This window comes from Oncorhynchus nerka, linkage group LG11 (genome assembly GCF_034236695.1).
Source record: "Oncorhynchus nerka isolate Pitt River linkage group LG11, Oner_Uvic_2.0, whole genome shotgun sequence".
NCBI classification, from domain to species: Eukaryota; Metazoa; Chordata; class Actinopteri; order Salmoniformes; family Salmonidae; genus Oncorhynchus; species Oncorhynchus nerka.
The window spans coordinates 31,968,067-31,980,978 of NC_088406.1; the positions used below are offsets into that span (position 1 = coordinate 31,968,067).

The window sequence follows — 12,912 nt, forward strand, 5'->3', positions numbered from 1 at the left end:
GACACTAGAGTGCCCTGGAAATTAAACATTATACCCACATGTCATCAGCTGGAGTTGAAAGTATGCCACACTTCTGTCAGAGCTCCCCCAAACAGCTGTGTATGTTTGAGATATGATTCCCCCTCCTTTACCTCTACCTTTTCTCTAATAAAGAACAGGGGAAAACTTGCAAAAATGCAAACATTTAGTAAAACTGTCCCATTGTGCCCTGTTTTGTTGACATAATGTGCAGTAGTTCTGTCTTTTTATTTAACTAGGCAAGTCCGTTCAGAACAGATTCTTATTTACAATGACAGCCTAGGAACAGTGGGTTAATTTAACTGCCTTGTTTAGGGGCAGAACGACAGATTTGTACCTTGTCAGCTCAGGATTTCGATCAAGCAACCTTTCGGTTACTCTTTCGGTTACTGGCCCATCGCTCTAACCACTTGGCTACCTGAGGAGGATTACCTGTGATTGACTGACTGGGACCAGGATGAGAGGTTCCGTTTTTTTGACTATTTCCATTAGATTATGGCTGGCTGGAGCCTGAAAGCATAATGATCATTATAGGATGAGTTGGCTTGATACAAAGATGTCATTGGTTTGATCAGTAAACTCAGTTACGAGCTATCAGTTATAGTGTGACCCCCCCCATTGCCACAAATTGGCCAATGGGAGTTGGGAGGCAGAGTTGTCCTCTTGGCCGCCATTAAAGAATTCAATTCTTGAATTCAAATGGCAACCTGCAGGACCCGAGAATCAGTAAACGCAAATGCTTACCCTTACTGGACATTTACATCATGATGTCAGTATTTTAGTGAAAGTTTTGATAGTTTTATCGGATTCCGGCGACTATGGGGAATTTAAGGGTGGTGTTAGCTAACTGTTTTATTTAGTCTGACTTGGCTATGTTAGCTAGATAGCTTAACTCGGGGAGGGGAGCGTTTCTTTGCTCTGAACTTGTTTTAGATTACATCACTTCATGGTGAGGCTGTGGTATGGTTCGTGTAGATATTTTAGTTAACGTATTATGAAGTAAAGTAAGAAAACGGACTCTAAGTGGGGGTTGATGAATTTGTTAGCGTATAAAGCTAACTAGCTAGTTGTGCTAGCTGGCTATTAAGACAGCGAGACTGTTTAGCAAGCAAGAAGCTAGCATAGTGGCTAGGCATCAACCGGTTGTATAAATAACTAGCAAGTTAGCATCTTAGTTTTCTGGGTTAGTTGACTAAATACTCAATATCCAGATCAAATAACTTGGCTGAATATTGCTCTTCTCGGTAACTGAGACAATGGATTGTTCAACCACGCTGTGAGGATGAGTTCATGTTTTGTACCAAACGGGGCCAGTTTAGAGGACTGCCACTCCAACCTATTTTGCCTGGTGAGTGATTAAACTATGTTGGCATGCTAACGTTAGCTAGCTCAAACTGAGGCCATAAAGCCATTTTGGCTAGGCAGACAGCAAGCTAAACCGCTTGACTGCAGCTGACTGGAGGCGTCAAGGCCTGTTCTAGATTACTGTGTAATGCAATTTTGCAAGTGACTTAACTGTAGTTAGCTAACATTAATACTTTGTTGATACGATGTTAGTTTATAGCAATTCAAGTACACCAGATTCAACTACAAACATTCTTACTTAGCTAGTAATCATTTCGCTAGCTAGCTAATGTTGGCTAACTGGCATGCAATGTTCAGGTTATTTTGTGAGGTTGTCTGTCATTGTGAGATGTTAATGATTATTCTTCACCTCATTACCATTAGCTATATATTTGATTTCAATTTCTTCTATCCAACTAACTATTTCTTAGCAACTAGTCATAGTGTACATTAGCGTTTGTTTACAACTTGATGCTTGGTTAGTTAGTTATGGCTAACTTTTTAGGCCAACAATATGAGTCAGCCTATGACTAGGTCTACAGTATTGTTTTCTTCAGTGAGCATTCCTATCACCAGTGCTGTCAACTACAACTAATGAAGCTAGTGAGTTGCACACTTCCTCATTGTAGTGTTATGTGGTACTCCCTTATGGATAGAACTTTCAACAGGGTACTAAGACAAGTGTACCTTATATCAACTATAGGCCAATAGTTTTAGTGATCCTGAAACTGTATATTTTATTAAAACTAGGATATAAGAAATGTCTTGTCATATTTTGAATCGATTCTATATTCTTGTTCTAGAAAATGTTGCATAGCATTCGAAGCTATTCTATATTGAATATTCTAGGTAATAACCATTGGCACTAAATGCTTAGATAGAAATGGGTTTCCCACCCTTTGAACCCTAAAGACTAATGATTTGGAAGGTTAGGTTGCACACAAAGGAACAACTGCATCTTTTACATTTTGTATTTGGAGGTACTTCACACTGGTTAGATAAAGCAGCTGTTAAAGTTGTCCCAGGAGTTAGGCTACTACTGCACTGCTTTACATTCAGCCGGCTTGCCCCTTGTCTCTGGGCCAATCCCAAATGGACCCTACGTACTTTCGGAGATCTGCAAGGAATATGGTGAAACTTCCATTGAGCCTATCAGAGGGCAAGGTAGAGCGATTACCATATTAGTTGCACCTGTGAAATCCTCTCAGATCTCTACAAGTGCATAGGTTCTAGTGTCCATTTGGGATTGAACCTCTGTCTCAGCTCTCTCTTTTCTCACCCCATCCCCCAGGCTGACCTGACTGGGATAAAATGGCGACGTTTTGTGTGGCAGGGGCCCACCTCCTCGCCCATCCTCTTTCCCGTGACAGAGGAAGACCCCATCCTGTGCAGCTTCAGCCGGTGCCTGGCGGCCGATGTGCTAAGCGTCTGGCGGAGGCACCACACCCCGGGCCGCCGTGAGCTCTGGCTCTTCTGGTGGGGGGACGACCCCAGCTTCGCCGAACTCATCCACCACGATCTGTCAAGTAAGGGCAAGCCTCTGCTACGGGAAGGTTATGTTTGTGGCTCACATGGCATTGGAGTTATGATAAACTCTGACTTTTGGAGAGAGGCTGCCAGAGTCATGCAAGGCACTGCTCAGATGAGTTGTCCAGTAGTCCACAGCCTGGTGCACTTCAATGACTACCTGCATCTTTCACTACCAAAAGATGCAAGTAGTTTACATGTCGGGCCTACAGTTTTAAGGTCTACTTGTTGTTGGGGAAGGGTCAGCTGAAAGCCTAAATCATATCTCCCATCTGCTTTTTCATTGGAGTCGCAGCTCCTGTTACAGTAGTTAGCTGCCTACAGGATGAAGCTAAGTGGCTGCCTGGTGGCTAGATCTTATAGTCCTTGCCACTGATAAAACAAAGTGAACATTTTTGTTTAGTATCTATCCTACACTAGTCAGGTGAACTTACCTTTTGTATCCCCACCACCCGTCAAACTGTTGCAATAGTTCATTGTGAAAGCTTAAAGGGAAACTCCACTCAAATGATCTTTTGGATATAATGCATCATGATTGTGTGGGTGGTGACACTTTGCTTCTTGAATGTCCATGAAAGCTACACAGTTTGACTGCTGTTTTTTAGTCGATTTTTCCTTTAACATATTATTTCCATAGTTGCATAATGTGTTGAGTTTCATCGTAAACATTGGCAGATAGTCAAAAATTCCTATCCAATCTTGTTTGAACCCATAACAAATGGCAACACCACCAATCCTTTAGTTATTGTTTACAGTTTAAAGTTGTGATGTTGATAGAGCATTCAGCAGCTATTTGACTGTCTTTGCTCTCTCCCTGGCTCAGGTGAAGAGGAAGGCGAGTGGGAGAGCGGGTTGTCCTACGAGTGCCGCACACTCCTGTTCAAAGCTGTACACAACCTGCTGGAGCGTTGCCTCATGAACCGCAGCTTTGTCCGTATTGGCAAGTGGTTTGTCAAGCCCTATGAGAAGGATGAGAAGCCCATCAGTAAGAGGTAAGAGTCCCCATATTAACCCTCTTCTGTAACCAGTGTATTGACATCTTCATCAGTTTTGCGGAGTGCTCTGGTAACTTTCTAATACATTTCTACAGCAGTTCAACCAGGCATCCTGATCCAGTGTAATTCCTTATTGGTTTTAGTAATGTATTGCACTGGATTAAAAACATCTGCCAAGAATAGTAAATTGGTTGGCCACAAATGTAGGCCTATAGTAAATTGAGTGAATGCCAATGGAAGGTGTTAATGACGTGCATTAATGTCTTGTGTGAAATTCAGCCATTTCTGACATGCTGAACACACCACTCGTGTTACAAAATAAATGTACACGTTATTTGACTATTTCATCCAAACTGCTCCCGTCATTGGGTGTCTCCATAGCCAGGCTCTAAAATATAACTTTGTTCTATTTTGATGCGCTGCAAGCCCCGCCTCTCCATTCTCCTCGTTTTTTTGGATCATATACCCATGTGGGTGATTGAAAGATGAAATGCGGTCCACAGTCCAGTTGGTGGTGGTAAATGCACCTTATATGGCGGTTGGCAACCAAAGGAGGAGCGATAACTAGAAACTAACTAGGTTTAACCTTTTATCTGTGGAATAATTGTCGGAGTAGAGGACCTTGTGCGTTTCATGTAAAATAACCCAATGTTTATATCCCAGGACAAATTAGCTAGCAACACCAAGCTAGCTAGCTGAATTGCAATGAATGTTTCATGTGTTTCGACCTGTCCCCAAATGGGTATAGTTGGTTCAGGGTTAGTTTTGATATTTCAACCTGCCTGTCCTGATCGCATCTGGTGTGGATGGACAAAATCAACATTTGTGCGATGGCGGACCCACGCGCATGCCTGATCTTGTCAGCATGTGAATGTGATAGTTTTCCTTTTACTTGATGTTCGGGCATGTGCTTTGTAACACACAGGCCATAGAAATGTACACACTTTGTCAGTGACTCCCTATCTGATGCTTTTGTCTCTTATGATTTATTCTTGAAATAAACCCTGAGGTTCGTTGGATTGATGGATTCATTGAAATCCCCCTAGGGCACTTGGCTCTTCAAAGGCAGCATATGTTTAGTAGCCATTCACACTTCAGTTTCCTTTTCTGTTAATAGCTCTGCTGGATTACTTCTTGGATGTCTGGAGAGTTTCCTGTTGTCCGTAGATAGTATTTTAGTGGGGGCAGGTGAATGTATGCTTGTTCACGTGAGTCAGCCCTGCACAGATTCTGATCTATAAATTACCTCAGATTCCAGACAACTACTACACTGCCATTAGATAATTTGGGAACATTAGGGAATCTATGTGGTGCCTTTTCTCAGGCTGAACAAGCAGCAGATAATTATTTTCTGCTGCTGTGAGTAGACATGCATACTGTATTAATTTTTGCCCTGTTATGCGTCAGCATGCTTTAGTTTTCCTGGCGGCTAGGCTGACCAAACGAGTGTGCTTGCATAAGCCTTTAAAAGACCTTAGCTTGAAAAACAAGAAAAAAGCACCAATAGTACTGTTTGTAAATTTGAGACGCCGTAGCAAGTATACACTTCCTCAAAATAGTCAAATTTATTCGAATAAATCTGTCATTCATTCTGAGGTTTTTTGCAGAGAAGATCTTAGTTGAGCAATTTTACATCTAAGATGTTTGGTGCAGTATTTCTCAATGAAAAAAAAAAAACTTAATTGAACAATCCCTACTGTTGACCAAACCTAGATGAAGGGGCATAGACATTGGCTTGCGTCCTACATTTTTTTTGCCTTAACAGCTTATGTAGTCATAGTATATGCAAGAACTCTTCGGTTGGGAAGCATGCAGGCGCCTTTAAGTGGAATGACATCACAGTTTTGGCTTCCCCCTGCACTCAAATGAGGCCTGGGGGAATCCTGGAGAGCCCTAATGGGCTAATTTGAGCCCTGCCTGTTTCGCCTGCCCTGCTAATTCAAGCAGTGCATGATCACTGGGGTGTTAAGCTGTCATGGTGTGTTTACGGGTGTGAAGTGTGTGAGAATTGGCCACAATGTTCAGGATGAAGACCTCTACAAGTGGGTGTTGAAGAAGAGCAGTGCCTCCTTGGACATGGTGAAAATGAGTTGGTGTGTGAGTGAGATTCAGCAGTCTCACGGTCACCTGTACTCTGTCTGGTCTTTGGACTAATGCTGAGTCTGCATTGTTGTTTTACACAAACCTTGTCAACGGGAACTATTTTGGTGTGTTTAGCCCGCTTGGCTGGGCAGCACTAGTGAGGAAATAAAGCCTTGTTTCAACATTTCAATTTTATAATAGTCTGTTATTTCTTTTAACTAGGTGATCACATTTTGGTCTATAGGTGTCTTGGAGGATCACTTTTAATTGAAACTAAAATAATCTGTCTGTTGTCCATGCTGGTTGACGGCCAGGCCTCAATGACCATTTTCCTCACAGTAAGCAGCCACTGTGACCTGGAAGTAGGTTTTAATGGCATATAAGGCAGTATGTGAGTAGAGCACGCTCTTTTCACCAGCTCAGGGCATGCATTTGTAGTCTACTTGTGTGCTGCTATATCCCCTTGCTTTAGCTACTGTCTTGGAGTTAGCTAAATATTTTCATAAAGAAACCAATAAAGCACACAAGTGCTAAATCAGGGTGACTTACAAAGATGAGTACCAAGGGAGGGAGTGTGGTGCTTGTAGTGTCCACAACTAAATAATCATTGTGGAATCTGAAGACACATATCCCAAAAGCAAGATACTTATTCTGTGCACATGCTAAAAGAAAGGAATGTGGTGGGTAGATAACTGAGTCATAACTAAGTGTATCATTGTAGAAAAGTATTTATAAACTAAAAATCTGATCTCTTAAAAGTTTCCTTCATTTCCGTTGTATTATTTATAGAATAGGCCGTAATTGATTTTGGCCAAATAGGCCTGGCATATTCCCCCATTCAAGGAGCTTTCTGTTTTGATTGCGTAATTTTGCCTAAAAACCTTTTTGGGCCTACCATTTTTTTTTTTACTCTGCATCTCTGCACAGCCCAAGTCCGTACGAGAGTTGCAGCGATGGGACAAGACTGTAAATACCAATTGGATATCATGAAAAAGGGGTTGTGTAATTTGTTTTTAATTCTAAGTAAGTCACAGCTTATAATTTATAAACTAATGATTTAATATAACAAAATGTTTAGATGCCAAGGGTTTATTTCCCTACCAGCTTATTGTGTTTCACTCGCAATGCTTCACAATGTATTTCTTTGTAGGCTATAGCCTTGGAATAATGTACCCTACCAACGTATTTTATTTAAATTCCTTCTTCCTGCTGCTGACAAGTTTAGTGTTTATATGCTGTTTAATATGGCATGTAGCCTATTTGAAATTGTTTGCTGCTCATATTTACTGTCATGTTTATTCAAGTACTTTTCATTCATATCCATATGGTTTGGTTTCAATACTTAAAAACCAATTGATAGGTCCAGGTAGTCACAAAAATAGATGGGTGTTGGATAAATTGTTATTTTAAAGAACAATGAGCATTTGGGGAAGCAGTTTTCTTTTCTTGTGGGCACGTCTTAGTGGAGCGCCCTCATCGGGATTTCCTGTCGCTCTAGGAACAGACCAATAGCCTGTCATCAGTTGTATTTCTGAGATGTTGAGACTATTATCCTTCCAGCAAAGTACTGGAGCTGCTATCTATGTAACACAGACTGTAAAAGTTTTGATTGTCAAGATTAGTTTGACATTGATAACCCTGTCTTGTGCCTTCTCGTGCCAACATTCCCACCTTTGATTCAACCTAATAGAAAATCAAAGTTTTTGTTACGATTTAACTGGAAAACTGGGATTTTTCGGCCATTGTAATCCTTGGGCGGGCCGCCAAAGCGTCCAAACGGTGTAACTTAAAACCACATATTAAGTATGTTGAAAAGATAGACCTACTTTTTTTGTAATAATGTATTTGTTAGTTTTCAATCACCAATATAAAATCTAGACGGGGAGAATTGAAAATCCCCAAAATAATTAATTTAGCAGTTTTGATTTTGTTTGAGCATTAGCCATGGCAAAATGCATACAATGGCAGGAAATTAACTTTAAAACTATAACATTCTCTACTCCATGGCAGAATATGTAGAAAATATTATTTTTTTGTAGCAAATTTCATGATCTCCACTCCATGGTGAAAATTGCAGGAGATTGGCTTAAAATGCCTACACAGCCGAGATGGTGGTGTAGAGATTCGGCAGCCATTGCCACGCCAAACCCACCACCTACGCTCCTTTTTGATCCAGAAGAAAACCCTGGATGTCGTTTGTTTTTTAAAATCTGTACATTTACTGTTGTTAACTGTTCAGTGCATGTATAACATGAGTGAGCCTGAGGCAGAAAGAAAGATGGCACCGATTGTAATAAACCAGTGTATCCTGACTTGCTCCGTTTGTCAAGAAATCATGCAAGAAGATCTTTACTCTGCATACAGCAGCAAATCTTTGTTTGCCTTTCAGTTTCATTTCCAGCCCAAACCCTGCTTACAGCCTCATATGACTGTAGATTGTTTTGGTATAGTTTTTTTTCTTTCATGTCTGAAGTATCCTGTCAGGTCAAGGACAACATACCTCCCTGTTCAAACCTTTTAATTGTTTTCTTTTGCATTTAGGAAACCTGTAACAGTGAATCCAAATGAGAATAAGTCATTTTGTTTTCTGTATCTGATAAGACATTGAATCTTATGTTTCACTCGGATTGCTTCTCTAAGGAATGTCTTACCAATATTTCCAGGTGGATCTGAGACTGATCGTGTTTTTCCATCCCTTCTGCAGTGAACACCTGTCGTGTGCGTTCACCTTCTTCCTGCACGGGGACAGTAATGTGTGCACGAGCGTAGAGATTGCCCAGCACCAGTCTGTCCAGCGACTGAGTGAAGAGCACCTGAGCTTGGCACAGCAGAATGCCAGCCCCCTGCAGGGTGGGTCTAACCAGCCATGGCCTATTGAGACAACAGTTAAACTACCTGTCATTGGTTAGATACTGTGATTTCCATAGATTTTAATTATATTTTTTTGTTAAAGGCAATGCCGCTGCAGTAGTATTTATAATTCAAGCATAGTCTTGCCTGCTGTCATAATTCATTTATCTCTAGTCACGACTCTATTCTGACCTGTGCTGACCTCACACTTCATATTCCCTCTCTCCTTTCCACAGTCATCTTGAGTCCATATGGTCTGAACGGGACGGTCACGGGCCAGTCCTTCAAGATGTCTGACCACCCCACCCAGAAACTCATTGAGGAGTGGAGGCAGTTCTATCCCATCAGCCCCAGCGCCAAGGACCGCCCCGAGGATAAGATGGAGGACGCAGACTGGGAGGACGACTCACTAGCAGCCGTGGAGGTTCTTGTTGGTAAGATGCAGGATGTTGCTACAGTTGCGTGTTGTCCAGTGTGTGGATGTGTTATTTTCATGGTTAGTATGTGGTAATGCAATTGTGTGTTTTCTGAATGAGGCTGTCACTGACAAAATGTGTTGTGCTGATCTGTTCCAGCTGGAGTGAGGATGGTGTACCCTGCCTGTCTAGTACTGGTTCCCCAGTCAGACCTCCCTGCCCTAGCCGCCCAGGGCGCAGCCAACCCCTCAGCCATCTTGTGTGAGGGCCAGGGGACCCACAAAGACCATGCCATGTCCTCTGTCACCCTTACTCCTCCCACATCACCAGAGGAGGCCCAAACGGGTATCCTTACCATTTACTAATTAGTCTATTAGGACCAAAAACACTGCAGGTGTAATAGGATATGAATAGCTGTCTGGCTTCAGTGTCCATCTTTTGAATGATTAAACATTGATGCATTCAGGTTAAATTATTTTATAAAAACCCTTTTTACAAATTGCTTATACAGATACCTAAAACCCCAAAGAGCAAGCAATGCTGAAGCACAGTGGCTAGGAAAAACTCCCTAGATAGGTACATGTACATGAAACTCATAACTGATTATTTTGGTAAGTAGAAGGATTTACTAATACTGAGTATTATTAATTTATACAACGGGTGGGTCTAATCCTGGATGCTGATTGGATAAATACCGCCTTCCAGGCGATGTCTATTCCACAAGTTACCACTGGCTAAATCTGACGTTGTAATACCTATTTACTCTGTTTCATCTGACTGCTCAATCCACTGTCTCATCAGCCCAGCCAGGCAATTTATGTAATAGATCTACACTAAAATATTTGTATTAAGGAGATTTGTATTAACCTTGCCGGTCTCTGACATTTGATTTCCAGCTGTCCCATAGTAATGAACCTGTCTGATGTCAGGACGAGCCAGTCGATTATCATGAATCAACATAAAAAAACTCATCAAAAAAAGGACCTCCCTTTTTCAGGACCCTGTCTTTCAAAAATTATTGGATTTTTACAAATTAACTTCACATATCTTCATTGTAAAGGGTTAAACACGGTTTCCCATGCTTGTTCAATGAACTATAAACAATTAATGAACATGCACCTGTGGAATGGTCATTAAGACACTAACAGCTTACAGACGGTAGGCAATTAAGGTCTTGTATGCCTAACCAGTAAGGCAGTTCCTCACCAAACATCACCGGCAACAATGTCGCCTATGGGCACAAACCCACCGTCGCTGGACCAGACAGGACTGGCAAAAAGTGCTCTTCACTGATGAGTTGCGGTTTTGTCTCACCGGGGAGATGGTCGGATACGCGTTTATTGTCGAAGGAATGAGCGTTACACCAAGGCCTGTACTCTGGAGCGGAATCGATTTGGAGGTGGAGGGTCTGTCATGGTCTTGGGCGGTGTGTCACATCATCGGACTGAGCATGTTGTCATTGCAGGCAATCTCAATGCTGTGCGTTACAGGGAAGACATCCTCCTCCATCATGTGGTACCCTTCCTGCAGGCTCATCCTGACATGACCCTCCAGCATGGCAATATCACCAGCCATACTGCTCGTTCTCTGTGATTTCCTGCAAGACAGGAATGTCAGTGTTCTTCCATGGCCAGTGAAGAGCCCGGATCTCAATCCTATTGAGCATGTCTGGGACCTGTTGGATCGGAGGGTGAGGGCTAGGTCCATTCCCCCCCAGAATCAAATCAAATGTATTTATATAGCCCTTCGTACATCAGCTGATATCTCAAAGTGCTGTACAGAAACCCAGCCTAAAACCCCAAACAGCAAGCAATGCAGGTGTAGAAGCACGGTGGCTAGGAAAAACTCCCTAGAAAGGCCAAAACCTAGGGAGAAACCTAGAGAGGAACCAGGCTATGTGGGGTGGCCAGTCCTCTTCTGGCTGTGCCGGGTGGAGATTATAACAGAACATGGCCAAGATGTTCAAATGTTCATAAATGACCAGCATGGTCGAATAATAATAAGGCAGAACAGTTGAAACTGGAGCAGCAGCACAGTCAGGTGGAAGTTGAAACTGGAACAGCAGCATGGCCAGGTGGACTGGGGACAGCAAGGAGTCATCATGTCAGGTAGTCCTGGGGCATGGTCCTAGGGCTCAGGTCAGTTGAAACTGGAACAGCAGCATGGCCAGGTGGACTGGGGACAGCAAGGAGTCATCATGTCAGGTGGTCCTGGGGCATGGTCCTAGGGCTCAGGTCCTCCGAGAGAAAGGAGAGAATTAGAGAACGCACACTTAGATTCACACAGGACACCGAATAGGACAGGAGAAGTACTCCAGATATAACAAACTGACCCCAGCCCCCCGACACACAAACTACTGCAGCATAAATACTGGAGGCTGAGACAGGAGGGGTCAGGAGACACTGTGGCCCCATCCGAGGACACCCCCGGACAGGGCCAAACAGGAAGGATATAACCCCACCCACTTTGCCAAAGCACAGCCCCCACACCACTAGAGGGATATCTTCAACCACCAACTTACCATCCTGAGACAAGGCTGAGTATAGCCCACAAAGATCTCCGCCACGGCACAACCCAAGGGGGGGTGCCAACCCAGACAGGATGGCCACAACAGTGAATCAACCCACTCAGGTGACGCACCCCCTCCAGGGACGGCATGAGAGAGCCCCAGTAAGCCAGTGACTCAGCCCCTGTAATAGGGTTAGAGGCAGAGAATCCCAGTGGAAAGAGGGGAACCGGCCAGGCAGAGACAGCAAGGGCGGTTCGTTGCTCCAGAGCCTTTCCGTTCACCTTCCCACTCCTGGGCCAGACTACACTCAATCATATGACCCACTGAAGAGATGAGTCTTCAGTAAAGACTTAAAGGTTGAGACCGAGTTTGCGTCTCTGACATGGGTAGGCAGACCGTTCCATAAAAATTGAGCTCTATAGGAGAAAGCCCTGCCTCCAGCTGTTTGCTTAGAAATTCTAGGGACAATTAGGAGGCCTGCGTCTTGTGACCGTAGCGTACGTGTAGGTATGTACGGCAGGACCAAATCAGAGAGATTTGAAATGTCCGGGAACTTGCAGGTGCCTTGGTGGAAGAGTGAGGGTAACATGTCACAGCAGGAACTGGCAAATCTGGTGCAGTCCATGAGGAGGAGATGTACTGCAGTACTTAGTATCTGGTGTGGCCACCAGCTGCATTGACTTTTGCTTTTTATTTTGACCCCCACCCCTTTGTTCAGGGACACATTCCATTTATGTTCGTAACGTCTGTGGTACTTGTTCAATTTGTCTTAGTTGTTGAATCTTATGTTCATACAAGTATTTACACATGTTAAGTTTGCTGAAAATTAATGCAGTTGACCGTGAGAGGACGTTTCTTTTTTTACTGGGGTTACATAAATGTCAATAGAAAATCACAAAATGCTGCTAGTTTGCTGTCATTCCAGCTTCAGTTCGAAGTTATTGTTTTAGCTGAGCAGTTAGCAATCTATTCTGAACAGTGGCCTGGCGAGAGAGCAAATGTTATATGCCAGGTGAAATTGTGCATCATTAGCACATTCATTGTTATGGATGTATCCCTAATTATTTTACTAGAAAAACAGCTTAAACAATATTCAGCTACTTTGCTGCTGTTCTGGCTGTGCTGTTTGACGTGACTGTTAGCCAAAGTTGGCTGGCTAGCAAGCAAGGCA

General features: G+C 43.0%; 1 protein-coding gene across 1 annotated transcript in view; it reads left to right on the top strand.

The window, feature by feature from the left end:
- The first annotated feature begins 686 nt into the window (after positions 1–686).
- Positions 687–12,912, top strand: part of LOC115136697 (mediator of RNA polymerase II transcription subunit 13-like) — a 32,233-nt gene continuing 20,007 nt past the window's right edge. The window contains exons 1-6 of the mRNA XM_029672370.2: positions 687–1,366; positions 2,654–2,888; positions 3,713–3,881; positions 8,671–8,816; positions 9,053–9,250; positions 9,392–9,577. Coding sequence (XP_029528230.1) covers positions 1,301–1,366; positions 2,654–2,888; positions 3,713–3,881; positions 8,671–8,816; positions 9,053–9,250; positions 9,392–9,577 — 1,000 coding nt within the window. The 5' untranslated portion in view covers positions 687–1,300. The remainder of the gene's footprint in view (positions 1,367–2,653; positions 2,889–3,712; positions 3,882–8,670; positions 8,817–9,052; positions 9,251–9,391; positions 9,578–12,912) is intronic.